This window comes from Eucalyptus grandis, chromosome 11 (genome assembly GCF_016545825.1).
Source record: "Eucalyptus grandis isolate ANBG69807.140 chromosome 11, ASM1654582v1, whole genome shotgun sequence".
Taxonomy (NCBI): domain Eukaryota; kingdom Viridiplantae; phylum Streptophyta; class Magnoliopsida; order Myrtales; family Myrtaceae; genus Eucalyptus; species Eucalyptus grandis.
The window spans coordinates 10358867-10386566 of NC_052622.1; the positions used below are offsets into that span (position 1 = coordinate 10358867).

Genomic DNA, 27700 nt, shown 5'->3' on the forward strand with positions numbered 1-27700 from the left:
CCGGCATCCGGCGGCATAAACCTAGGACGGACTGAGCCATCATAAGTCCCATAATTTATTTATTGCTTTCTTGTGTGTTAAATTGGTGGTTTGCACTTCCGTATGATCACCTCATATTAGGGAAATAAATTTAAAATCGATCCAAACCGCCTGGAAAAACATTTTTGAAAATACAAAGAAATGGTACCGAAAATGCATTAAAGAAGTCTAATGTAATTAAGTCCCCGTACCCAAAGTTAAAATAATCATTCAATTATTTTACCTAGGTGTCTAATCGACCTAACATAAACTGATTAGTGGCGATTCCTAGATAAAATCCATTTGCATATTAAGAAATTTGAACTTAATTCGCGAATTGGTATGAGCTTGAGAGAGCTAGGCTTAACAATCTATTAGCCTAATTTTAGGTGATGCACTCGAAATTTTGGTCGCGACACTCATGGCGAAAAAGAGACGTCCACAAAGGATGGTAAAAAGCATCAATGGTGGAGATTTTCAGAAGCATACTGCTCCATAGACAAAGAATAATTCGTATGGTGATTTTCCTGCTAAAATTCGTATTCAAGCTATGCTACGAGAGAAGAGTGCTTGTTTGTTAGCCACGTATCTAACTCGACTAAAAGTTTGTGCCTTTTTTTTTTGGGAATTAGGCTCATCATAAATAGGCTTCCGCTTGTCGGGACATAAAACAAAACAAAGCAGGATTGGATGTATCTTAGTCAAACTAGGAAGCCTACTAATTCAAATTCATGTTCCTATTATAAAGTTGGTTTTCAGGTAACTTAGGCGCGCATGACAACCATTCTGTTCCAGAAATAGTTTGAACAGAAATAGATTTTTCTATTTCTATTTCTAGAAGAATTTCTAAGTAAAAATAACCGTTTGATAACGACAAAAATTTCTACTCTAAAAATAGAAATTCGTTTGATAACGACATAAAATTTCTTCATTTCGGATGGCGGGGGCTAACGCATAGCGGTGACGGACGACGGCGGTTGTCGACGGTGATTGGTGACAGCCGGTGGTGGCGGCGGCAGCGGTTGGCGACCGGCGGCGGCGGCGGCGGCGGCAGGGGCCGGTGGGCGGGTGGCGACCGATGGACGGTGGTTGGTAGCAATGGATGAAGGACCGGTTGACAAATGATGAGAAAATTTTTTATTTCTCATTTGTTCCAGAAATAGAAAATTAAAAAATTTCTACTTCGATTTCCATTCCAAACCTATTTCTGGAATAGAAATCTATTCAAGAAATAGAAAAACGGAATAAGTTTATCAAACGGATTTCTATTCCAGAAACAGGTCTGGAATAGAAAAATTGTTATTGGAATAGAAATAAGCAGTTGTCGTGCACCCCCTTATTCTATCCTGTCAGCTAAAATGCGGTCGGTAACCATGCTGTGTCATGCCTTTCTTGAAATTATACAATATGTTATAATTGTGTGCTTTTGGTAGTCCTGTAACATGTATGTCAACGATCAGATGCCAGCCCATCAATAAATAAAACGATCAAATGCTGAAGAGTTAGCCTGAAACGATGTGATCTAGCTCAGGCCTTGTGACATGTTTGTAAAGGGGTACACGAACGGCAATGGCATAATTAGAACAGCAATCGGGTTTAGTATGAGGAGGGATTCTTCAAGCTAGAAACACAACCATGTTTGTTGATTCATCAAGTCCGTCCAGGTGAAGTTACGCATACCCTAACAGCAAACTGCATACTCATCTCCAAGTCCAAATAAGGTTGAGATACTTCCTTGGCTTCTTCCTGTCATTAGAGACATTGGCAAAAGCATGAACTTCCAAAATTTTGTAGCGGATGTCAAAGACTGACATGTTCATCATATATACCATCTCCTCAGTGGTAGATTATTAATACACAAAAAGTGAATTTCCACAGGAGATGCTACAACCAAATCACCGTGACAAACCAAAACCAAACTTCTTAAATGCCCCAAGCAGATTATCATGAGTAAGGCATTCATATAATACGTGTCATCAATACCAAGGAGACCCAGTCGACTGCATTTTCTTATGTGAAGTAGACTCTTCATACAATTAAAACCTCATATTTCTTGTTTGCTTGCATTTGTTTGCAAAACTTGCGACTGTGGCATATTGACATGAAACAGGTAGACTGAAGTATTCACGGGGGAAAGCATACTCTCAAGGGAATGATGGCAAAGTTGAAGAAGGGAATGGACAAAAGAACGGTTCTAAGCAAGCTGATGAAGGCAAGAGTAAGAGAGAGAAAACTGTATCTTCTAGCATTTCTTCAGCAGATAAGGTTCCCTTTTGTTCTTAATGCATCAGATGTTTTGTATTTGAGATGATACAACTGTCTTTGTGTTGGTTATTAGAACTTTCCAATTGCGTGCTCGAGATATATTTCTTTTTCTTTCAATTGAAGGTTCTGCCTAAAGGACCGTTGACTGGGATAACGCTACCACCAACTGGCATGGCTGCTCATGCTATTGACGAAGTTGCTGATATTGAAGAAGAGAACATTGAATTAGCTCAGCTTGCTTCAGCAGGAAATGAGGTGGCTGAAATGAAAGGCTTGCCTTCATCAATACAGCCATTGCCCAATGTTCACAAGAATTCTTATTCTCAGGTATGTTTCCATCTTTTTTCAGCATTAGTACTAGGGGGAAGAGAGGATAGATCTGTTTCACGGGATTTGGTTGAACGAGTTAGTGTTCACCTAATTTGGGATTGCAAATGGTTACAATTGTTCTCTGGGTCCTTCTGTCTTGCAGAACTGTATGTTCTGAGTATTTTCTCTTGCAGTATAAGCATAATAGTGAGAACGTGGACTTGAAGGGGCTGGGGGAGGAGACAGTGAACGTGGATGTGTAGGATCGTCCGATTCCTTAGATACGATTTATTATCTTTGTGAGATTCTGTGAGCCTTACATTTTCGGGAGACCTGATGCGGTTTGTGTACAGCATTTAGTTAGTCGGATGTACTCCTATATATATATTACTATTCTCAGTGGCATTAATTTGGAAGATGGAAACTTGATAAACTGTAGGTCCTCTGATCAAAGTCTTTTTAACTTGTGTCACTTCCCAAATCGTTTTAGGCTATCTTTTATCCCCCTACATACATAGGGTGAAATCTTGCCGCGACATTTTGATGTGTTGCAGTATTCTCAGAACTTATTAGTGTAACAGTCATCTTGGCATTGCGACCTTGATCCATGAACTTTTCATTTCCCAAACTAAGCTCCAAGATTATGTTGCAAAACATGTTAAGAAATGAAATGACTATGTTACATGCTTTCTTCATGACTTGCTTGTATGATTGCAAAACATATCTGAAGTTTAGGAATCCATTCTACAAGTCGATCGGAGTGAAAAATGAACCTTTTCAGTTGCCATTGCACGAGTATGCTGTTATGTTATGTGTTGCAATTGCCCATCTTTCAATTGTCGGATTTTGTTCGGGATACAGAGTAAGATGCCTGTGGCTTACCCTCTAAAAGCAGTGTATGCGCCCAAGCCAGGCAATGGCTTATGCAAATTTTAAGCTACGTGTGCCCCCAAAAATAAAAAAACGTAAAACGAAGCTATTGTATTGAATCGTCATTACCGCATCACGACCATACTTGTACCTTAGATTGGCTAATTTTCATTGAGATGGTAAGTTATTTGATGGTCTTTTGAATGTCCTAATGATTGCAACTTCCCATAAGAAATTGTAAAATATCTAGATTCATTGTAAAATCTTTCTTCTGTCGGACGGTAATGGTCCTGGTATGTAGTGACTTTCCTTAATTAGTAATAGTATTGACAATTGTATAATTAGTAACTTCATTTGAATGTTAGGCAGTTACTAATTTTTAATTTATTTTATCGGGAAACCAATCGACTGTTCGACGTACCCTCCGAACTTGTACTGCTGATTGCATGGAAACAGTTCCATATTTTTCTGCACGAGACTAAGAACTAAGAAATCAGGCTCTTTCAATTACTTATTCATGCTCGACGACTTTGCTCCGATGGCGCCTGCACTTGACGGTTCAAGTGTAATAACGAAGCTTTTCTAGCAAAACCACATGCTGGGGCTGACCCTGTGGAAGAGCAACGTGGAGTAAGATAAACCCCAAAGTTCAGGAAAGCTTGAAGGTCGATTGCAGTCCATTATATGTCGGGTCTCTTAGGATGAGATATCTGTTCCTCGTGTATGAATGTTTTTGCTTCTCATGTTGGCTTGATGAGTTTGGCAAAAATTATAGCACATCAATACAAATCAATTATTGCATGGTTTGCGTACAATGTAGATCAAGATCATCAGAACTATGAATTACGTGAATCCAACATAGGACTCATTTCAATGGTTTAGGTAGGCTTGGTCCATAAGATCCAAAGACCATGCATATTTTCCCATACGGAGCAGGTCGATTGAAGTTTTTTGTGGGAAAAAAAGCATGTCCTCTCGTGAAAAGGAGATGCCCAGAAAGGATGGTAGAAAGCTTTGACAGTGAAGTTCTGCATAACCATGCCGCTCCTCAGACTGGGAGTAATTCGTATGGTGACTTGCGCTGTTGAAATTCTTATCCAAGCTATAATACGGGAGAAGAATGCTTGTTTGTTTGCTGCATATAGAGAAATGTGAAAGAAGTGCTAAAATTATTGTATAGATACTAATTCAGTTCTAAATTTCTTAATTTTACCAATTGAGTCCTAAACCTTTTAAAGATTTGGTAATGTAGTTTTTCCTAACCAATTTTTGCTAGAAACTACTAATAGACAATGGCTAGTTTTGACGTAGATAATTTTTTTGCAATTTTTTTCCTTCCTTTTTCTTTCTTTTTTTCCCCTTTCCCTGCCTTTTCCGATTGGCCACAGGTGAGGGCCGCGCTCGCTTGGGTGACCGTCACCCATGCAAGATAACCTCACTTGGGTGATTGTCGCCTGGCGAGGGCGAGGGCAATGAAGGGGTGCCCTCCTACATTTGGGTGAGGGCGACCCTCGGCTGCATCTGGTGAGCGTGGTTCTTGCTAGTCCTTGTTTGTGGCCCGCTGCTGCTAGTCACAAGCGAAAATGAAAAGAAAAGGAATAAAAGAAGGAAAAAAAAGTAAATGAAAAAAAGTCAAAAGAACTCAAAAAAATAAAAGAAAGAATTGCAAAAATTGTCCATGTTTGTTCTGGATGCACCACATAGAATGGCTAGACCACATAGAATGGCTAGTGTACTTGTCAGCGATTTGCAGCTAAGCTTGTTCAATCTGTGTATTTTTGGCATTCTTGCTTAGTATAATTCGGCTGCCCTTTCCTCTATATCATTGGAAGATGAGATTGCTGCTGTCATTGAAGATGGTTGTCTCGATGATACATTACGTAACCTCTAGTGGAACTAGAGAACTATAGAAGGCCTATTGCAACTTCGCTTTGCATAGTGGAAGTTTTTGGCGATCCTGCTCGGTGGGTTTTTCCATGGGGTTCTCACGTTTAAATTCTATGTCGGAGTTTGCATTTTCGCTTCATTACTGTACTATAGCAGCGTTTATCGTGCTCATTTCACACCGAGGGGAGAAGAAATTTCCTAATGTGATGTGATCTCACGACCGTCTTTTCCCGGCAGGTTCTGCATTAGGGGACATTTTATGATGACTCGTTAGGCGTCTAATCAGGACTAGTCCACCCAAATATTACAATGGTTGTGCAATATATAAAGGTGCTAACTTGCACGTTAACAAAAATAAAAAAAAAGCATCAACGGGGATACATAAGAGGGGGTGGGGTCTCCATGATACATATGGAGAGCAACTTTCAGAATTAAAAGGGATGTCCCCTCACAATCAGGCAAGTTATTGAAATCTGTATCCAAAGACCTGCACGAGTGACCGTCAACTGTCAGCTAGCTTCTCATTTCACTATTTGAAGCAATCTACGCTATTAGATCGTTAATAAAACAGGGTAAGGTGTATCCCCCAGCCTCAATATCCGGGGAGGAGACTAGTTTGTTTGGGTGTGTAGGGAATCAGGGAAAAGCAAGAGACAAGAAGAAAAGATGGGCTTACCTTGTGATGACCTCCTCCGATCCCAGCGGCACAAATGGAACGAGCGCATGTAGGTACCTTCGAAGAATAGATAGCTTCCACGCGAGGAGTTTCTCAACTCCTAAACAACTGTATAATTTGGAAGTTCTGGAAGTACCGGAAGATCTACGCTCAGTATGCCATCTGATTCTAGTCTTCTTTCAGAGGACCAGCAATCCTCAATATCTTCCAAGCGAAGCAAATCCCCCATCCGCCGCGCTTTTATCAAACTCTTCTTTATCCGTAATTTCAGATCTTTGAGGTTGCAAAGTGACCGAGGTAATTCCTCGATACTTGTCCCAGATAGATCCAACTCAGTCAATGACTTTAACTCTCCAACAGCATCCGACAGCGAATTTAGACTCGAACAATACGCCAAACACAAGTACTGAAGATTTACTAGCCCTTTGATTGTGTCTGGGAGTTCGACTACTCCTGTATCCTCCATTACTAGCCTTGACAAAAGTCTTAAATTACTGATTGAGTATGGCAAATAATGAACACTAAAACCATGGATTAAGATGAGCTCTCTCAGCTTAGTTAGGGAACCAATTTCCTGGGGTAACTCTTTCAGACTTGGACACCACTTGATTTTCAAGTGAGTTAGCCCCTCTAGCTGATTAATCGAGCAATCAATTTCAGCCAAGCTTAGGAAATCTTTCAGAACCAATCTCTCCAAACTCACAAGTTTAGGGAGGCGAGGTGTTTTGATTAAGGATTTAGATCCTGCAAGCTTCAAAACTTTCAGATTACTTGCCACCTGTAAAACAACACCAAGTTAATACTTTCAGGAATATGTAGGCGCATGTCATCAACAATTAGACAATTAATTGAAAGAGTAAATGGATTAGGTGAAATTGTACCATGATTTTGACCCATCCGCTCCAATATTCTGCAGTGAAATCGCCTGAAAGCTTGAGAACAACTAGGCAATCCAGAATAAAGTTGTTTGCTTGAAGTTTTGGGGGACAATTTCGCCAACAAAGCCATCTTAGCTCTGGAAAAATATCCTCGAAGTTGCCAACAAAGTTCCCTCCATCCAATTCAAGAAACCTCACATTCACGAGATTCGCAAAATGCTCGCGAGTAAAATTGTGTCTCGATCTCTGTAGTTTGAGTGCTTTCACATTATTTGTTCCCTGACAAAGAATATAATATTTTATTTTTACTAAGTTATATGAATAATAATAAAAATTTTGACTTTTTATAAGGTACTAGATATTTGTGGTTGGAAGAAACAGTTGCTTGCGATTCCTTTGATTACGGGTTGTATGATATGCATAATAAAGTTTGCGATTAGATGATATTGGATACTTAAAATTGAAGTAGAAGCATCCTTGGAAGATTCGCAAGGAGACTATCGCTTTTGTTGTTGATTGGAAATTATTAGTTCTTTTGGATATGAATGTCTGTGATTTAAGAAGACTTCTGTAAGATAGAAATTTAATTTCTTAAGATGATATTTGGATTTATGCTCATGATCGACCTACATGATAATCATACATTATAAAAATTGAAATTGAAATTCATAAGTGTGAATAGACCAGTTTTGTTTTATGGCTCAATCTCTATCTATATGATTTTTGGGGCTTAATCATAGCCGAGATGGCTTTGGACCTTGTCTTGACTTGAGCAATGAGTTCGGTTCCATCAATCGGTAAATATAATATTGATCTCTCTTAAATTTGATATTGTTTTTATTTTGGAAATTGTGCACACTCGATGACTAAATTTATGCTTCCATATGAAAGTATATAATAATTTTCTAACTATTATTTCTAATTATATGAAGTACGCATTATACAATAAATATGTGTTTGATTCCGTGAAAGTGATGTTTGCTACTTAGTATGTCAGTAATCGGCTTGCTCAGCAGTAAAACTGACCGATTTAGAGCTTCTGCTGAAATTGAGTGGGATTGAAAAAATTAGGGTCGAGGTTAATCCTATCAGGGTGCCCAGGGAAAGCTTGGATATTTCTATTATATAAATTATGATTGGTGATTACAATTTTGGCGGTGAATTTTGATGGAGTTGATGTTTGTAGACTTTATTACCTGAGGTTTAAGTAATTGTGTATTCAATATTTATCGTTTAAAAGGTTAACTAAAATATTGAGTTTGGATTTGTGACTTGTGAATTTCAAGGTGCCACATTTCGACTCATGATATAATTCACAGTAGTTCAGTATAGAATTAAAGGAATTTTGACGCCACTGACTAAATTTGATCAGACTTTTGAAGGAAGAATTATTTTAACTTTTCCGAATATATATATATATATATATATATATATATATACACACATACACATCTGTTCGAATGTGCATTATCTAGACAGAACAAGATGGATTTTGCTACTTCATATCAAGCAGAAAAATTGTAAAGTTACAAGAAAGATTTGGATAGCTATGCTTATGTAATGGAAAAGTTCAAATGGCCTTTTAAACCCTATTTCTGTTGTTTTAAGATTTTTTTCCTTATTAAAATAATTTCGAGAATGGGCTCCCTATTTATTGGTGAAATTCAGATAAGTAACAAATTTCTCTTTTAAGGAACAACATTATTAATTCATAAGTTTTTTTTCTATGGCACAGGCTTCTTAGCTAGTAATAAATGAACAGGCAATATGCATGAGGGACGAACTCCTAGATGTGTAGATGTGCAGGAGTTGTACTTACCTTTTTAGCTAGTACCATATCCAAGGCCTTTTCAGGAGACCACAATCTGCTTCGATCTCCGTAATTTTCAACATGCTCTTGACGAACAATTTCCCTCCCACAATCTCTTAGCGGATCTTGCATACTGACTCTATCATGACCAACATCTGTGATCAAGGACTTATTTATAAGGATGTCAATTTCGTACGCCGGATAAAGGTCACAAGTATCCCACATATACATTGCATTAGTTATTTTCTTGTTAACAAAGAAACATGCAATGTCAAGAAAAATTTGTCGCCCCTCATATCCAAGAGCGTCATAACTAATCTTTAAACTCTGGTGGACTTTTTCGGGAGGCACTTCCTTCAACTTCTTGAGTGTGGTTTTCCTCATTTCTTCCCTTTTGGTACAAAGAAGTGAACTTATTTCCTCTACAGCCAATGGAAGTCCTCCAGCAAGTGCAACAGCATCCCTTGAGAGATCATCACATGGAGCCACATTTGTGTCGAAAACAAGCTTGTTGAAAAGTAGAAGAGCATCATCAAAATGCATTTCCCTCATTTTGTACAGAAAAATTTTTGTAGAACCGATCAAGATATTTTCCTCCAATTCTTCCCCATTGGTCTTAGGAAAAGCACTCTTATCTCTGGTTGTAATGATGATCCTACTGCCAGGGCGACATGAAGTACACAGTTTTAGTAGTTGCATAAACTGGTCATTTCCATCTAGGTCATCGAAAACAAGTAAGACTTGCTTGCAAGGTAAAATCTTTTTGATCACATTGTTCCCTTCCTCAAAGTCAGAGGTCTCAGGAAGTGGGTAATCGAAAAGATCCTTTAAAAATTTTCTTTGCATTTTCACAATGCCACCGAATAGAGATGATTCTCGGATGTCTGAAAGGAAGCAGCAACCTTCAAATAGATGAGAGATTTCGTTGAAGACTGCTTTGGCAAGTGTTGTCTTTCCAATGCCATTGATCCCATGGATTATGACAAATCGTACATCACTAATGTCACAACAGTGTAACCGTGTTTTTATGTCTTCTCTACAATCATCAATTCCAACTAGATTAGCAGGTAAATCTCTTTTTCTTCTACAATCATCAATTCCAACTAGATTAGCAGGTAAATCTCTTTTTCTTCTTGTGATCTTCTGTAAAATGTTTTGAGTGATATCTTCAGCTGCCTTGCCTTGCCTGCCAAATTCATGAAATTGCTGCACATGAGACTATATATAAGCAATTATATTTTCAAATAGAAGCAAATAATTATTCCTAGAGTGCCAATATGTATTTTCCATGTGGTTTTCGCCATGGTTATACATAAATTGCTCTTTCCACGTATATCAGAGCAAGTTTCTCTTACAAGGGTGGTGAGTATTGCCTCCAATGAGTTTATCCAAGACAGTTTGAATAAGAGAATTTCATATTTGAAACAATCACCCGAGGCACCCTTTGAGAGTTCATCATTAGGTGGATAGTCTTAGCCTAGTGGTAAAAAACGATGTACACAACCCTGTGGCGCTTATGTACACTCCTAGTGGGTAGATCTAACAATAATCTGTTAAATAAATAAATAGAAAAGTAAATGAAGACCATATGAATACCTTTTATCTTTTATGTGCCACCCCTTGATTTGTGCCACACTGACCAAAGCACCCTTCCAAAGCTCCATGATTTCATGGGAGCCAAGGCCCAACTCAAGCTCAAGCTTCCTTAGGGCACTTTTGTACAGCTCCGTTTCAAGCCGAACATCCGAGGGATCCACGTCATAAAAGATGGGCACTATCTCTTTCTTCATGGATTGGCAATTGCACTGCACCATCTGTTGCACCATCAGTGTCAGCTCTCGCAAACACCATTCACTCTCGGCGTAGTGTTCAGATAAAATAGGAATGTATATATGGGAATTTTTTATTTCTTGCAAGATCTCCGAGATATTTTTGCCCGGCTCTAACTCTTCATCGTCCCTAAAAGTGCGGATTCCTGCCTTGGTCATGCACACATAAAGGAAATCCGTGAATCCGTTGCGAGTGTCTGATCCTCGAAAACTCAAGAACACATCGTAGATGGCATCTGTTGCAGTCCCTGAATTGGCCCCTTCCTTCACCATCTAATAACACAGAGTAAAAATTCCAGTCACTTCTTTTGCAGTGCTGGAGGAGATTTCTCGAGGCAGGCCCGATCAAGATGAGTAGGAACTTCCACTCTCTTTCCGGCGCATTAGATCATTCATCAAAGTATCGCTTAATAACAGCATATACTACTTTTTCAGACTATGAATACTATAGTCTTGTCCCCCCACCCCCCCGGGAAGATTTCTAGAGGCAAGCCCGATCAAGATGAGTAGGAACTTCCACTCTCTTTCCCGCGAATTAGATCATTCATCAAAGTATCGCTTAATAACAGCATATACTACTTTTTCAGACTATGAATACTATAGTCTTGTCAGTTGAGCTGTCCCCCCCCCCCTACTTTAAGCTTACCACAGCTTATATTCTCCATAGTTGCATCTACTTTTTATTAATCTTCTTAAATAAAGTGTATAGGACTGGTTCTAAACCGATTTGGTCCAATTTCCAGTTAAGGCAATCCGATCGCTCACCTTATCAACTGTTACTAGAAAAAAACTGCCAGACATCCACCCTTATCAACCGTTGCTTCATCTATGTAGAAAAAAGTGCTAGACATCAAACAAATTGGTATAAAGTATACCCTATTCTTTTGCTCGATTGGACTCAGGAGAAAAAATTCAAATTTATTGGACTCTCCTATAAGATTGGTTTTTACCTTTTTTATATGACGGTTTGGATTACATGAGAGTCTGATGTTAAGCGTGCTTGTTTAGGCGAAAGCACAAAGCTATGTCTTGGAAAAAGTCCTTGCTTAAAAAACGCTTGGACATGGAAACTCCAACTGGTTCCTAGGTCCCTAGCATCCCACCAGGTCTCTAGAACCGGCCCGTGTCCATCGACGCTAGGCTCATGATACTGGTGCTTGTACTTGGATCTGGTGCCCCTACCTAGATCTCGACACCTTCACTCAAGTCCATCGAGGCAAAGCTTGGGCCACAGATGCTCACACCCAGGTCCATCGAGACCTAGCCTGACGCTTCAACACTCAGGCTAGGGTCCACAAAGGCTGAGTGAGAGATCTTGATACCCGAGCTCAAATCCCCAATGCCCTGGTCAAGGTCCATCGTGGCCAGACTTGAGCCTCTAGTACCTGTATTGGGGTTTCCACTATCTAAGACTTGAATAGTATATGTCTATTTAGGAAAATCAAATCAGATTTTCCATATTAAATGACGGAAAATATTTTCTGTATAATTTTCAAGTTTCGATTTAACATCCAAAAATATTTTCATTTTACTAAAAATGATTTCCTGAAAAATACTTTCAGAAATATCACATTTTTTTAGAAATAAATGGAACCTAAACTTGATAAAATCCCGTAATTGATTATTTGGAAAAGTATACTACATGTAAAATTCACATGAAAATTCACATGAAAATCTTTCCCCTTATAAAATTTTCGGCTTGCAACTAAAGAACTTCATACTAGAAAATAAACAAGCCGTTGCATCATGCATCCATGGGAGGCCCCACATCACCATCCACAAATCAAAATCAAAAGGAAGAAAAAGGAAATTCTATAAAAATGAAAAATCATTAAAGATATGAGATCATCGTCATCGTCATCCATCAAATGAAAATGCCATCGGAAAAACCATTACCACCGACCCCTGAGAACTCTCTTCCTCCGCGGGTGTAAGAGATAGGGAGAGTCGCACCCAGAGTGAGCTCGTCGCAGCTCCTGTATCTGCACCGCGACCGATGACACTCCCACCATTTAGCACATAAGAGCAAAGGAATCGAAACCACAGCAGACCGAAATCGAAACAGTCCACAAAGAAATCCAAATCCAAACCGTTAAGAGAGAGAGTAGTACCTGAGAGCGGGCCGATTGACTGCAGACTGACAAAGGTGAGGCCGCGACCCGCGAGACCGAGAGAGAGAGAGGTGTCAGGAGATAATTGCAAGAGAGAAAGATCGAGTGGCGCCGCAGGAGAGACTCGAGAGACGAGAGAGAGGCCAGATCTGAGTAAGCGCCGCTCAAGAGACGATCGAGAGGAGAGAGAGAGAGAAGGCCAGATCTGAGAAAGCGCCGTTCAAGAGACGAGAGAGAGAGAGAGAGAGAGAAAGAGAGGCCAGGTTTGAGAAAGTGAGAGCGTACTTGACGCTGCGACTTGTACAGTAAGAAGACAAAGAAATCCCGGATTTCGATTTATTTTATCCGTTTTTTCTAACTACTTCGTGATCCCACGCGTTTTCTTTCGTACGGTCAAGGAAGAAAATTCTTCAATTTTCCATGAGTCCACCATTTGGTCAAACTTGGATAAATATCTCCACCAACAAGCAGCCCTCTGGGCAAAGAAATTGAAGACCCCCTGGTCCAGACTAAGGACCTTAACAAAATGCCTGGTTATCGGAATCACCATTTCGGGTTATAAAAATGGAATGATAATCGCCAGGGAGCACCAATGGTGTCTCAGCACACCTTCCCCAGGTTTGACCAAGCTCTACTTCCCCACCGTTGGGTGGGCGCGCATCTTGGAATGATAGCAGCTAGTGCTTTAAAGGCTACGTTTGGTTCAAAGATTTCGTAAGCTTTGAGCCCAACGCAAATCTTGAATCTTTTCCCAAAGCCTATTGGGGAAAATGCGGTTGTGTTTGGAAAAATTTTGCAAAAGGACTTTAAGTTGAACGTGCGTTTGGTAAAAAACTTTTGGAAAGGGCTTTATGGGTATTATATTTTCTTTTTCTTTTTTGGGAAAAATAATTCTAAACCCGCCGGACCCGTGAAGGGCTGCCGAGCCAGCCCGGCGAATCGCGCCGGCCGTCGGGCTGAGAGGTCGGGTGACCTCGGTGAGGGTCGCGCGTGACCCGAGGGCCGCCGGAGGTTGCCCGACCTCAGCGACGGGGTCGCTCGACCCGGGGCCGCGCGACCGGGCGACCGCCGCCCGGGGGTCTCGCGGCCGCGGCGGCCCGCCGTCGCGCGACCCTCACGAGACCCGGGCGAGGGCCGCTGCGGCCGCGAGACCCAGCGGCGGTCGCCCGGGTCGCGCGGCCCCGGGTCGAGCGACCCGGTCGCCCGAGGTCGGGCGATCTCCGCGTGCCCTCGGTTGGGTCGCGCGACCTCTCCGGAGGTCGCCCGACCTCCACCGACGCCGCCGGCGCGATCCGGCTCGCGGCGACCGTGCCGCCCTTAGCCGGTCCGACGAAGGGCATTGCTCTTTTCATTTAAAAATAAATAAATGCGAGGGCAATGGTGGGTTTTCAAAAAACTTTTGGGGGTAAAATGGGAAATAAAATTTTCATTAAATGGACCTTCAGCATTCCCAAGGGGAAACTTTCACTTGAAAGCCCCTTGGGAATGGTTGCCAAACACCCATTTTTTGGGTGAAAGGGCTTTGGGGCTTGGATGGGCTTTCTAAATGCCCATCCAAACGCACCCTAAGACACCATTGGTGCTCTGGGCAAAGAAATTGAAGACCCCCAAACACGCGTGCCTCGTTTATCACATAATTGAAGAAAATCCGATCCAAATAAGAAAATAGAAACGAGCTTAAATTGAAGATATAATTTTAACATTCAGTCTGGGACCAACGAGGCCTAGGCCCTAGACCTCGATGCTCGTGCTCAAGTCCATCAAGATAGGGTTTAGGACTTCAGCGCTTGTACCCGAGTCTGGGTTGACAAAGGTCGAGCCCAAAATCCTTATGCCTATACCCAAATTCCCTAGGCCCAAGCCCAAGTCTATTGAGATTAAGGTCGAGTTCATTAAGGCCGAGCTCGGGACCCTAGTGCTCATGCGTGGGTCTTCGATGCTCGAGTCTAGGTCCATCGACACTAATCCTGAGCTTGAAACTTTAGTGCTAATGCCCAGATTTTCCATGCTTGAGTTCGGATCCATCGAGGCCGAAGCCTAGGATCCTACCCGTGCATGTGGCATCCCAAAATTCAAAGTCAAGTTATAAGGTGTGTTAAAGCCTCTAATTAGGTAATTTCATTACCTATGATTTATGCTTTAGCCATTAGTCTTCTTTTTAAGATTAAGTGATTTGTGCTTGTGATTATAAGATTTTAAATTTGATAGATTAATGATAATGATCTATGCTTGGCCATGCACCTTATGAATTAAATAAAATGTCACAAGACTTTGGCCATGTGGAAATTAAAATTTAAAATTTATAGAAGAAATTAAAAAAAAAGGGGAGGAAAAGTTAATTTTTAGGTGGGGCCTTAGGCCCATTAGCCGAAGCCTTGGTGGGCCAAGCAAGTCGGCCCAATTTGGCCCACGAAAGGGGCTGTCGACCGCCCAAGAGGAGGCCCAAGAGTGGCCGGCCCAAGCCCAAAAGCCCATTATGAAGACAAGTGGCAAGAGGTCTTCATGCATTGGCTTAGAGAAGGATGGCATGCATTGGTCAATTGAAAGGCAAACAATGATTACTAATGATGAGGTTTAGGGGAAATAAAAGGGAAGAGAGAGACAGAGGTGGCCGGTTGCTTCATTCGGCCAAGAGAGGGAGAGAGAGAGAGAGATTTCGCGAGAGAGAGAGGGAGAGTGGCCGAGAGGGAGGAGAAGATGAGGAGGAGTCGTCGCCGTCCGTCCGCCATGCTCGCCGCCGTGTGCCGTCGTCCGTTTGGTCTAGAGGCAAGTTGGGGTCCTCTTGCTGCTCTTGCATGTGTGTGTGTTACATGTATGTCGAATTTTGGGTGATTAGGAGAGGAAAACCAAAGCTTGGATGACTTGTTCTTGAGCAAGGTTGCTGTTTTCGTTTGAATCCGCTCGAGTCAGAATGTTGTGAGAGCTTGCATGCATGTTTAGAGTCCCATTTTGGCTTTGATCTCTTCATGAAAGTTGTATTTAACATCTTAAACTACAACATACTAAAATTTGGTGGAAAATGATGGAGATTTGAGGGGTTAAACTCTCATCCTACGGAGACCTCAGATCTGGAAAGATTTCACTGACCTTTTGATGGATTTGTGGTTGCATGTTGATTTGTGCTAAGAATCTCTCTTTTATTTCTTCATGAAAGTTTTAGGGGACATATTAAAATACAACATACTCAAATTTGAAGTGAAATGAACAAGTATAACCTAGTAAATCGACTAGATCTTGAAGACGGTAATTCTGGAGATGTATTACAGGACACCCGAGACTTCATGGACCTAAATAACGACTATACTCTGGATATTTGACTTGGATCTCTTCATGAAACTTGTATAGAACATCTTGATGTAGAACATATCCAAATTTCAGAGGAAAATAAGAATAATAGGTAGGTGAAAACTCAGTATTTCGGAGAAGCATGCACTGGACGATTCGGTGTTAGATCCAGAAGCTTCGTGAGATTGTAGAAATTTATCTAGAGAGAATCTGACTTGGAAGTCTTCATGAAAAATGTACTTTAGTGTCTTGGCTATAACTAGGTAAAATTTCGTAATTTTTGGAGGTTGTATGGATATTTTAATCGAATTTCTTCGAAACTGTGCATTCTGATTTCATCCGAAAATTACATGCTGTTTTGTGTGAATTATGAAATTATGTGAAATTCTATTTGGCCATGTATTTTGCATGAAATCATTATCCTATTGTCTTGATTATCACTTGCCTAAATTTTTATGATTTTTGAGAATTATATAGATATTAAATTAATATTTTTGAAAATGGCACAAGCTGAAATTTAAATAAATAAAAAGGGCATGAAAAATGGATTATTTTATTTGGCATAATTCCATTAAATTTTATTTCATGAATAATTGTACCATGTAGTATGAATGATGAGGTCTTGATGTATGCATGACAATGAATCGAGATGCATGTGGGAATTCAAATGCTGAACATGATTGTTGATTTGCCAATACATCATTTACCATGCTAAATTAAGACCAAAATTGGTGGACATGAATAATGTTAAATGAGGAGATTGTTGTGGTGGATGATGATACCCGGAATGTATAGAGATACATTGCTGGATGGCCTTGGGAGTTTCAGGATGCCCGGAAAGTTGGGGGTGCCGGAAGCCCTGGAGGTTTTTGCCCAGGGGGATGCCTCGCGATGCCAGTAGGGATGTGGGATGCCCGGCCAGGGAGTGTAAATGCCGGAAGCCTTGTCGGAGGTCTTTGCCCGAGAGGATGCCTCGTGATGCCAGTTGGGGTGCGAGATGCCCGGAATGTGGGGGGCCGGATGCCCGGTGGCCTTGAATGGCTGAATGCCGGAGGTTTTTCTCGCATGGGATGTGAGTGTAAAATATGAGATGAAAGTGGTGATCCGAGGAAAGGTGATGTGGTGATCAAATTGAAAGTTAAAAGTGGAAATTGAACCATGCATGATATGATATGACATGATGATATGCATGATGATGATAATGCATGATATGATATGACATGATGATGATCACCTATGGCATGATGATGACCTGTGTATAATACGATGATGATGACATGTGTGATATGATGATGCCATGATGATGATGACATGTGTGATATGATGATGCCATGATGATGATGACATGTGTGATGTGATGATGCCATGATAATGATGACATGTGTATGGTATAATGATGTCATGTATATGATGATGATGACATGTGTGCGATAAAATAATGGCATGATGACGATGATAAGAGTATGACATGATGATACGCATGTATGTGTTATGATTGTGGTGATGATGCATGATAGTATACGCATGGCTCCAAGGTAAGTAACGCCTGGAATGCATGTATGACTTGTATGATGCATTGAGTGGTTATTGGATTCCTTTACCTGCTGAGTGATTGTACTCACCCCTTTTGGGGACCAACATTTTAGATTAGCAGCATGCCGCTCCCTGTCGTCACGCGGGGTGTGTTTTACGGTCTACCATCCGATGTCGAGGTCAAGTGCATAGAGATTGACTGTCCCTCTGTTCATGGATTGACTTTTATTCGAGTGCGCTGTTTAGTGATGTACGACGTGGGCCTGGCTGGGGGCCCCGTCATTCAGGAGTTCATATCCGTCCATGTTTGTCGAGATGGAGCGATGCAAGGGATGTTGCCTCCGCCACCGCCTGATGCACCGGGTTGGGTGTGAGGGCCCATGCGTGACGAGTAGGAGCTGGATCTTTTTTGGGGATAGTTAGCCTACACTGATGATGGGGATTGTTGCACGTAAGTTGTAGCGGGTCGAGGGTTTCTTTTTGGGGTTTTAGGCCGGACGTGGCTGAGTCCTGGCTTTTCCTTTTTGATGTATCGACCTAGGAAATCCCATCTTAAAAATATATGTAAATAAAGTGTCGTGGCTTGTCTATTAATCATGGTGATTAGTGGTGTGTATTTGTATCATGGTTGGTAGGGGGAGAGATGGTGATGTTTTATTTTGCTTTCGCTAATGAGTCACGCTGGGACCGTTTAAAAAAAAAAAACGTCTATGAATTACGACGTTTCTTCTAGAGAGAGGTAGTAAGGTGTAACAATTGGTGCCTGTGGCGACTTCCGAAGGGTTCGGGGTGTCATAGTGCATGAGTCCATCAAGGCTGAGCTTGGGATCCTGGGGCTTGAGCCCCTATTCGTCAATGCCGAGCCTAAGTTCCGATGACTAAAATTCGGGGCTTGTCCTTGATAGACTTAAGGCCAAGCATCAAGGACTTGAGCCTAGTTGTTAGGGACCCAGGCACAAGCAATGACATCTCTGTGCTAGCCTCATGGACCAAGGTTGGAGTGTCGAGGACCTAGGCCGGAGCACTAGGTACTCTGGTCGAATGGTATATTGATAAAAAAAAATTTGGAACTAAATTAATTAAATTAAAAAGTTTATGATTGAACTAGTGCAAGTGTCATATGCATGGAACTTTTTTGGTAATTTTTTCCATAGGTATAGATGATGTTATGTGAAGAAGGCACGACTTCACCGGTCTGAAGTTTCAAAAGCGTGAGCGTATCTCGTAAAATGATTAAACGGCTTATGAGATGCAAGTTATGGATAAAAGGCAATGTTATATTATGCTTGTAAAATTTGTATCTTAGAACCAAAAGAGCGGTTGACCTTCAAGGATCGTCGAAAGGGATGCATCCTGTCAATCACATTGAAGAGTGATCTCAGTCAGTTTTAATAATGTCAACATGAAACTCATAAGGATTTGAAACCGTAAACTATGCCAAAGAAAAAAATAAAAACGTCAAGAATGCTAGAGATGCAGAGACCTTAAGAAAAGATTGTGCCAAACTCTGATGGAGCGATTACACATTGCCCATTAAGGAGTTTCCCACTTTGCTTTATAAGCCATTTATGAAAATCAGCCTTCATATTCCTGGCGTCACTAAACATTAATGACGTCACCATTAAAAGCAAAATGTGCCCAGGATTACTTATACCATCTCTCTTTTGAAAGCTTTGCTGTTGGGATGGCAGGAATGATTCATGCAGCTCAGCAAGGCCGTGCCTGAAAGTATGAGCTCAATAATTAGGAAAACACCGGACATGATAACTAAACATTGCAAAAGTTATCGACAAGGGGCTTCACCATCGACAACTCGAAGGAAATCAATAAATCACTCATAAAGTCATTGGCATCAAGCTATTGTAGATTTGCTAAGTGCTAAAACTCGAAGATCACATGATTGCTAGTTGGTCGTCCCTATAATTTTGGAACTTGTTAGTCCCTGTGGATATCACTGTTTGATGAAAAGGGATCATTTACAGATTTCGGAAGGATGATTGCTAGTACTAAGAAGTTATTTGTGAATTCAAAATCCATGATTGTTCTAATCTTTATAAAGAATTGTCTAATCAATTATGGAACACATGTTCTTGCGTATTTATTTTCCTGTAAATTTACCTTTCAACATTTTTCAATTGCTGGTACCATTTACATTTCTCGCAACCTTTAATTTTTTAGTACCTGCATTTTCAATTCCTTTACTTTTATAGCCCTCTACTTTCCCGTTTAAAATCGCCAAAGAGTCCGCTCTCTTTAAAATTTATCAATTTCATCTCCATTTTAAGACGTCCGAGATATTCTCGCCCAGCCTGGAGGCACGATTAAAAAGAGCAGCGACTTCCACTCTCTTTCATTCCGCGTATAAGGTCAATGATTGAAGTCCTTCGCTTGTCGCTGTCTTTCCGCGCGAGGCCTCTTCCTTTCCGCGAAGGTCGCCCACTGTATGATTTAACTCTCTTTCCTTCCGCCCAAGTTTGACCAATCGAAGTCCGCATCAGCTAGTTACTATTTACCATTACGTGTCAAGTTATCTTCTTGTCAAAAGTTGTGCGAAATATGCTTAAAATAATCCCCCCTCCGTCATGCGGAATCTTCGAGTGGATCGACGGAGCGAATATTCTGAATTTTTGTTTCGAATGTCCACCTTGCTTCAGTTTTGTTGCTTTTCTTGTTGCCTCGTGTGTTCTTTTTTCTTTGCATTCAAGAAAATATGCTAGATTCCCAGAACGTCCCAAGGAAAATGGCTCGGGGAGTTCATGCACATGGATGTACTCTTATATCTATCTATCTATCGATCGCAATCATTAATTGAGTCGTAATTATGTCACAGTACTCCACTAAGCTATCATCCCATAGTTACACCGAAAACTTAAAAATTATTTGTGGTGTGAATGAACAATAGATGCAAACTTATGTATTAGTGTCTATTAAGATTTTTCTTGACATTTGCAGGTGAAACCATAGTCTGCAAGTCGTGTCTGCCTCTTTTCAAAGGATAAATCCTCCTCTATATTTAAATAGGTGACCTATAATATTTTACAATCTAAATATTTCACAATTTTTTGCATGTCAGTTGTGTATATGCTCATTAGAAGAGAACGAAGCTTCATTGCCTTTCACCTAAAATTGAATAAATTCATCCGAGAATATGCTTAGCCAGAACAAGCCACATGAAATAACCTCTTCTCCCTTCGAGATGGGATTCAATGCCACTATCGTTGCTCGATCATCTCTATCTTGAAAGGGCAGCTGCAAGTAAGTCAGTCATGCTTCATATCATTTGCATCTGTCAACCCACTCAAGTGCCCTTGAAAAGGAATTGGTTCAACGTAGCATGGATATATAGATAATGTTATGTGAAGGCGTGACTTCAATAGTGTAAAGTTTAAAAGTATGGGTGAATCTCATAAATAATTGTCCAGCCCGAAACATACCAATTATAAAAAGGAAAATTGTCCAAAAAGTCTTAAACCTATTACAATTTTGTCAATACAGTCTTAAACTACTTTACTTCGTTCTAATTGAGTCTATCTGATCAATTTTGGCTTGAAAATGTTGACATAGACACTGACAGTGCCACATAGGATTGCGGGTGATATTTTATTATTTTTTGAATTTTTACTATTTTTTATATTTTTTATATTTTTATTTCTTTTCTTTTTGGCTTTCTTCTTTTTCTTATTCGGTGGCCGGTTGGCCTCGCCCACCACAGGCAAGGCCCGGCCAAGCAAGGGCAAGCCTCAACGAGGGGGCCCTCACACAGGCCAAGCGAGGCTAACCTTTGCCTGGGCCAAGGTAGCCTCGCTAGGCATCGACTAGGCGACGGCAACGTTAGGCAACGTTAGGCAACGCTGCCTTGGCCTAGGCAAGGGCTGGCCTCGCCAAAGCTCGCACAAACTAGATTTGGCGAGCCCTCTGTCACGCCCCGAACCTCGAGCGCGCGCACATCCCACTCTAGTCGATACAAATGCGACTTCCCAGGACACGTCGCTGACCCATTCAATTTTATTATGCATGCGGAAGCGAAACAAATCCCCTGACAACATTTAACTTGGGATAGAAAAGCAGGCAATCAATCACAACCAAACAAGCTTTCTTATAAACACATAGGTGTATATACAACATTGGATTGACCACAAAATAGACCAGCTTAACAAAAAGGGAACTGTCCTATGATCAACTTGTCAGACACGTTCGTCGATTCTTCAGCATCCACCTTCCAAACTTCAAGACTTCCGGTCTTCCACGATCGTCATCTAGGGACCTAAAATATTATCCCACAACGGGGATGAGACTACGTCTCGCCGAGTCCTACCTCTAAAACTCAATTAGGAGAGAATACGCCTCGGGCGCTCTAGCCACACAAATAGGATAGTGGGCTTACCTCGCCTCGCCCCTTTCCCGCACGTCAGTACAATTCATATTCAACAATACTCGCACAAGCTGAAACTACCGACATACCCATCGGTCTATCAATTCAGTCAATCTAATTGATATCATACGATCCACACATTTATCAATTCATATCATCTATTAAACCATACCATCTATTCATCCATCAATACAATTACGGCTCGCACAAGCTGATATATACATAGATGATAGCTCGCACAAGCTAATATATGGATCGTTGCTCTCACAAGCTGATAAACAATCATTGCTCTCACAAGCTGATAAATGATCATTGCTCTCACAAGCTGACATACAATGCTCACACAAGCTGACAATGATGCTCACACAAGCTGATACATATATAAACCAATTGCTCGCCAAAGCTGATAATTCAATAATAAACCAACTCATACCTCAATTTAATCAATCAATCAATCCAATCGATTCAAATGGTCATACAAACCAATTACGGTGCTAAAAGCCAACACCGAGGGTATTTTCAAGTTAAATACCACAATTTCATCAATATCACTCAATTCCACACTTTTGGAATAATTAATCATAATCATCAATCACTCAATTTCTCAATTTAAACATACAATTAACACAAACCAATCGCACCGATCGCGATCGCCGCGAAATTCTAACAATAGGCCATCCAAGCATAATTTTCGAAATTATTTAATAATTAAATTTAATTCCGAAAATTATATAATTAAATATTATTTTATAATAATATAATTTAATAAAATAATATTTATAAATTCGAAATAATTATTTAATTAAATATAATTAATTAGGGCTTAAACTAGATTACACTAATTTAAACATACAATTAGCCCTAATTAAACATCCATTAAACTAATCACACAACTAATCTAATTTACATTAAAATAATCTAATCTAACCACCTAAACCTAATTAGACTAATCTAAACACCCCTTAAGCATCATTAACTCACTAAGCAAGAATTAGAGGATAAACTCACCGGATTAACATTCCGGCGAGTCCACGGCGAAGGCGACGCCAAGGCGGGCGATAAACCTCAAGGCAGCGACACCAACCAAGGCCGGGAAGACACCTAAAACGGGCCTTGAAGACCTCACGGCTTTCGGTTTTCTCGCGTTTCGATATGGGCTGAATTGCATAGAAGAAACCAGCAACTTCAACGGCGAAAACGGGCCGATCGGAGCTCCGGCAAGCGGGTGGTTGGCAACCAATGGCTCCCAGGAGTCTTAGGGATCTTGTAGGAGGTTGGGATGGGCAAAGGAAGGGTCGGAAAGGGGCGAAACAGCAAGAAAACGCGGAACAGGCGGAGCAGGGCGGAACCAGACGGTCCAGCGAGCGGCAGCTTCTCTAAGGATTTCGGGACAACCGGAGGATCGTTCCGGCGAGCGGCGGGATGCTCTGGAACGGGCTGGATGTCCTCGTCACGGACTGGAGCATTCTCGATTCGGTTGGGAAGTCGACATTTAACTCGAATATTTGGCGAAAGGTCGGTGGAGCGTAAACCGAAACGAGGAGAAAACAGAGGAAGAAATGGAGTCCGATGGGCATGCGACGGTGGAGGGCTGTTGCTGCTCGGTTTCTCTGGTTTTTGCTGAGCTTCTCTCCTTCAACAATAATGGAGAAAGCCACAAATTAAGGGAGAAGAAGGCTGCTGAGCAAGGGGGGTCTCCTAGGGCTCTTTAGAGCTCAACACTTGCCATTCTCTCATTGGCTTTGCCCCACCATGACATTACATGACCTCAGCCACTCTCTCTCCTCAAGCTTCCTCCACAACGTTGCCAATAGGTGCAAAATAGCTCTCCCCCCATGGCATACGAATTTGTTACATTTCCCTCTTCAATCTCAATCAATTTCATCCAATTCTCAACCAAACACATCCAATTGAAGCCCAATTAAATCCATCAAGGTATCCTCGTCCGTCTCATGACTTTTTCCCATCAAATGATCCAACTTGCATCCCGAAGATTCAATTAAAAACGGCCCTCTGACAATCCCGAACAAAAATGGCATTACTTTGCTTTTCCGCCAAAAATCTCGGTTTGTAGAAAAATCTTCTCGGAGATGAGTCGACATTCCTAAAATGAATTGTGACTTGAGTAACTTCCAATTTCTATAATCGGATTCAATTTCACGGTTAAATTCAATCCGCGCGACTTTAGCGCGTCCTAATCTACCGGGTAGCTTTTAGGAATTTTCTCAGGCAATTGACCCGTGGTTGATTATTCTCAAGCCACAAAGTGCATCTTCGACACCTTGGCGACTCTCGATTGTCGTAGAAATCTCGAGGTTTCGACATGACACAGGTACCCAAAACGACGAAGAATCGGTCTAGTGCCTGGTCGACGAGGATATTGCGATTAGGTGGAATCACCCGCACTCTAATCACATATCTCAGTCGAATCGACCTATTATTGATCTCTGTTCGATTCTGACAGTGTCGTAATGATCCTTGCAGATTAATACAATCGAGTAGCCAATTCATGGTCGAATTCTCAAGTCTATTGCGTTTAGATTCCTTAACGGCTTCACCTGATAGACTAATTATCTCGTGAGTGGCCAACTCAGAGAAGAAAGCTATAGACGCGAAGATGAAATGCCCGACTTATTTAATTGAAATCAAAATTGGAAAATCGGGATGTCACACCCTCACTTGATGAGGCCGCCCTAGCCTGGGCGAGCGTTGGCCTCACTAGGTTTGGCCTAAGTGAGGCTGACACTTGCTTGGGCCGCCCCAAGGCAAGGGTTCCCCTCGTTGGGGCTTGCCCTCACCCACCTGGGCCTTGCCTATGGCATGCAAGGGTTAGGCCTTGCTTATGGCATGCAAGGCTAGTCAGGCGGCCGTTGCCTATGACTGGTGGACGTTCACTGAAAAAGGAAAAGAAGAAAGCCAAAAAGAAAAGAAAGAAAAAATTAAAAAAATTAAAATTTTATTAAAATGTCAATGTCAGTGTCGGCTGTCTTATGTGATGCTGCCAACGTCCACATCAACATTTTCTGATCAAAATTGACAAGATGGAGGGCCTTGATATATTCTCTTCATGGAGTGGCTTAATCCCGAATAGAAACAAGAGCGAAATCTTTATGTCGGGAGGATCTCTGTCTCTTCGCAATTATATTCAAATGGCCTTTAGATTCCAAGAAGGGCTCAATCTTGGACTCAAAGATTTCTATCATATGCTGGAAGACTGCAGCTCATCAGGTCAGTCTTCCATTCCATTCAATCATATTGGTCGAGTGTGTTTACCTTACCGGCGTCGATTCTGGTTAGTATTGAAACAATCTTGAGACAATTCTTATGGAAAGGATCCGCACTTGGTAAAGGTGGGGCTAAGGTTGCGTGGGATGACATATGTCTCCCAAAAAATGAAGGTGGGCTCGGCATAAGGAATTTGAAAGACTGCAATAGAGCGGCCATGCTTAAGTACATATGGATCCTTTTCACCGACAAAGAATCGTTGTGGTGTCGATGGATCCATTCTAATTTCTTAAAAAAGGACAATTTCTGGATCGCCTCAACACCTTCTACGTGTTCTTGGGGCTGGAAAAAAATATTGCAATTAAGAACAGAGTTTAGGTCTTGCTTCGCTTGGAAGATTGGTAATGGATTTTCAGTTTCTTTATGGCATGATCAATGGCTCTGATGGCCCCCTTGATCTTTTATTTCCGACATCCATCATTGAATTGTCGGGTCTCCTTAAGCATGCTGTTGTTGCAAATTTATTCTCCCCCTCGGTCATGCATTTAAGAGTTCACTTGAGAGCTGTGGTTTTTCTCGTCCGGATCAAACTGATGCACCGGATTGTTTCACTGGAATCATCACTCATCCGGATCCTTTTTGTTGCCTCTGCATGGGATTTCATTAGAATAAAGAAGGAAAGAGTTTCTTGGGACTCCTTTATTTGGAACTCGATATTGTCCCTAGAAATCAATTTAACTTGTGGTTGATTACCAAGAAGATTACCTACCCAGAATTCCTAATCCATTCTCGGTAGAATTGTCTCGGGTACTTGTGCATACTGTAATGCTACTCCGGACTCTATTGATCACTTGTTCTTCAACTGTTGTATCTCGGCCACGCTTGCTTATTTTTGGGCGACGAGATGCAATTTACCTTGGAAATCGAGGCCATGGATGGACAACCTTGCTTGGGCGATCAGGTTGCTCTTCGGTAAGGATTTCTACCATCGGATTGCGCAGTTCTCTTTCGGTGGCCTTTGTTATTTGATTTGGAAGAAAATGAATGATATTATTTTCCGAGGGGAAGCACTTGGTTGTCCCCGTTTGAAGAACCACCTTATGAAGATAGTCAAAGATAAAGCGACTACATTCACAGGTGTTCCGGACACGCCGAGAAATAGGCGTCTCCAAAGAAGCTGGGATCTTGATCCCTCCATCTTTATGGATCGTCTCGGGCATTAGTCTCCCCGCTTCTTCTCTCGTTCTGCTACAAGCTTCATCATCACTCCGTTTCTTCGTTTTTCGAATGTTTGGCGGAGGTCTGGTGGTTGTACTTGTTTTTGTGTTGTAACTGTGGATCTTCTCCTTTTGGTCCGCTTGCCTTTGGCTTTGTCACGGCTCCCTTCCACTCTTCGGTCTTCCTTAGAGTGTAAGCCTTGGCGCCGTCTTTGTATTTTGTCCAAAGCTATATTATTCTTTACCTTTACCAAAAGAAAAAAAAACTAATTGGCAAGAAATGAAATTGTTTATAACTGAATTGACAAAATTAAAAGGTTTATGATTGAATTTGCAAAAGTACAATAAATTTATGATTAGACAATTTTCTTTATAAATTAAAAGGCAACATTATGCTGTTTTGTAAATTTGTATCTACAAACTAGAAGAGTGGCTTGTCTTCAAGGATTATTGATAGGATGCATCGGGTCAATCATATTGAAGGGTGTTCTCAATAAGTTTGAATAACGTTAACTGAAAATTCAAAATGATTTTAAATTTTTAAATCATGTAGACAAATAAATAAATAAATAAATAACGCCAAGAATGTTAGAGATAGGAAGACTTTTTATAAATTTAGTGCGCCAAACTCTAATGGAGCGCTTGTGCTTATGCATTGCCCATTATGCAATTTGCCACAGCTTCGTAAACCATTTATGAAATGAGCCTTTGCATCCCCAGGCGTTACTTAATGACACCACCGTCATGAACTATATGTGAGCAAGCTTACTTATAACTAGAAGAATTTTCCTAATATGGGCTACATTAACTGATATTATAATTTACAATTTTACGGGATTAGTCTAAAGTGAGATGGAAAGTTTCTTAATTTGTTTAATGTGGGATTGACTAGTGTAGGCCAAGTTGAGTTCGGCTTGTAATGAGAAGGTCCGACTGAAAACTTTATAAATAATATTCAAGTCTCCCCTCTAATCCTAACACACACAATTATCCTCACAAAAAAGTGTTTGCATAGCGCTAAGGGTGAGAGGCAGTTTCATTGAAATATAGAGGGCAATAGAAGAGAAATTCTTGAGTTTGGATCGTCACCGTTCCGCATCAAGAACGATGGTCCAAATGAGGTGCATTAATCTTTCTACTCGATTATATATGTTTTTTATTTTAGTTATGGAGATCTTGGATTGCGCTTTCGCATCTTACATGTGATATTAGTGAATAATATAGTGTAATTGGCATTATATGTGATGCGATCGCACCGCGGTTTGTTCCCAGCATGTTTTGTATAGAGTACAGCTTTCCGAATTAAGAGCGATGTCCCTCACTGTGGTAAGTTGTACAATTCTTCATCCAAAGTCCCGCATGAAAGACCGGCTGTTATCAGTTAGCCTCTGGGTTCACTCTTTGAAGCTATCTGC

At 41.0% G+C, this 27700-nt stretch overlaps 1 protein-coding gene across 3 annotated transcripts; it reads right to left on the bottom strand.

The window, feature by feature from the left end:
* Positions 1 to 5604: 5604 nt before the first annotated feature.
* On the bottom strand, positions 5605 to 12945 carry LOC104429349 (disease resistance protein RPV1-like). Of its 3 annotated transcripts, none has more exons than XM_039305563.1 (7): positions 12654 to 12945; positions 12446 to 12524; positions 10310 to 10815; positions 8723 to 9899; positions 6907 to 7182; positions 6026 to 6803; positions 5605 to 5836 (listed from the first exon to the last, which is right to left on the bottom strand). In XM_039305563.1, exons 3-6 carry the CDS (start codon positions 10813 to 10815, stop codon positions 6126 to 6128), a joined length of 2637 nt encoding a protein of 878 aa, XP_039161497.1. In that variant the 5' UTR covers positions 12446 to 12524; positions 12654 to 12945; the 3' UTR covers positions 5605 to 5836; positions 6026 to 6125. The 3 variants fall into 3 exon arrangements, with proteins under 3 accessions (XP_039161497.1, XP_039161496.1, XP_039161498.1); XM_039305562.1 differs by having other exon boundaries at positions 12439 to 12524; XM_039305564.1 differs by lacking the exons at positions 12446 to 12524; positions 12654 to 12945 and adding an exon at positions 11493 to 12430.
* Between the last annotated feature and the right edge of the window lie 14755 nt (positions 12946 to 27700).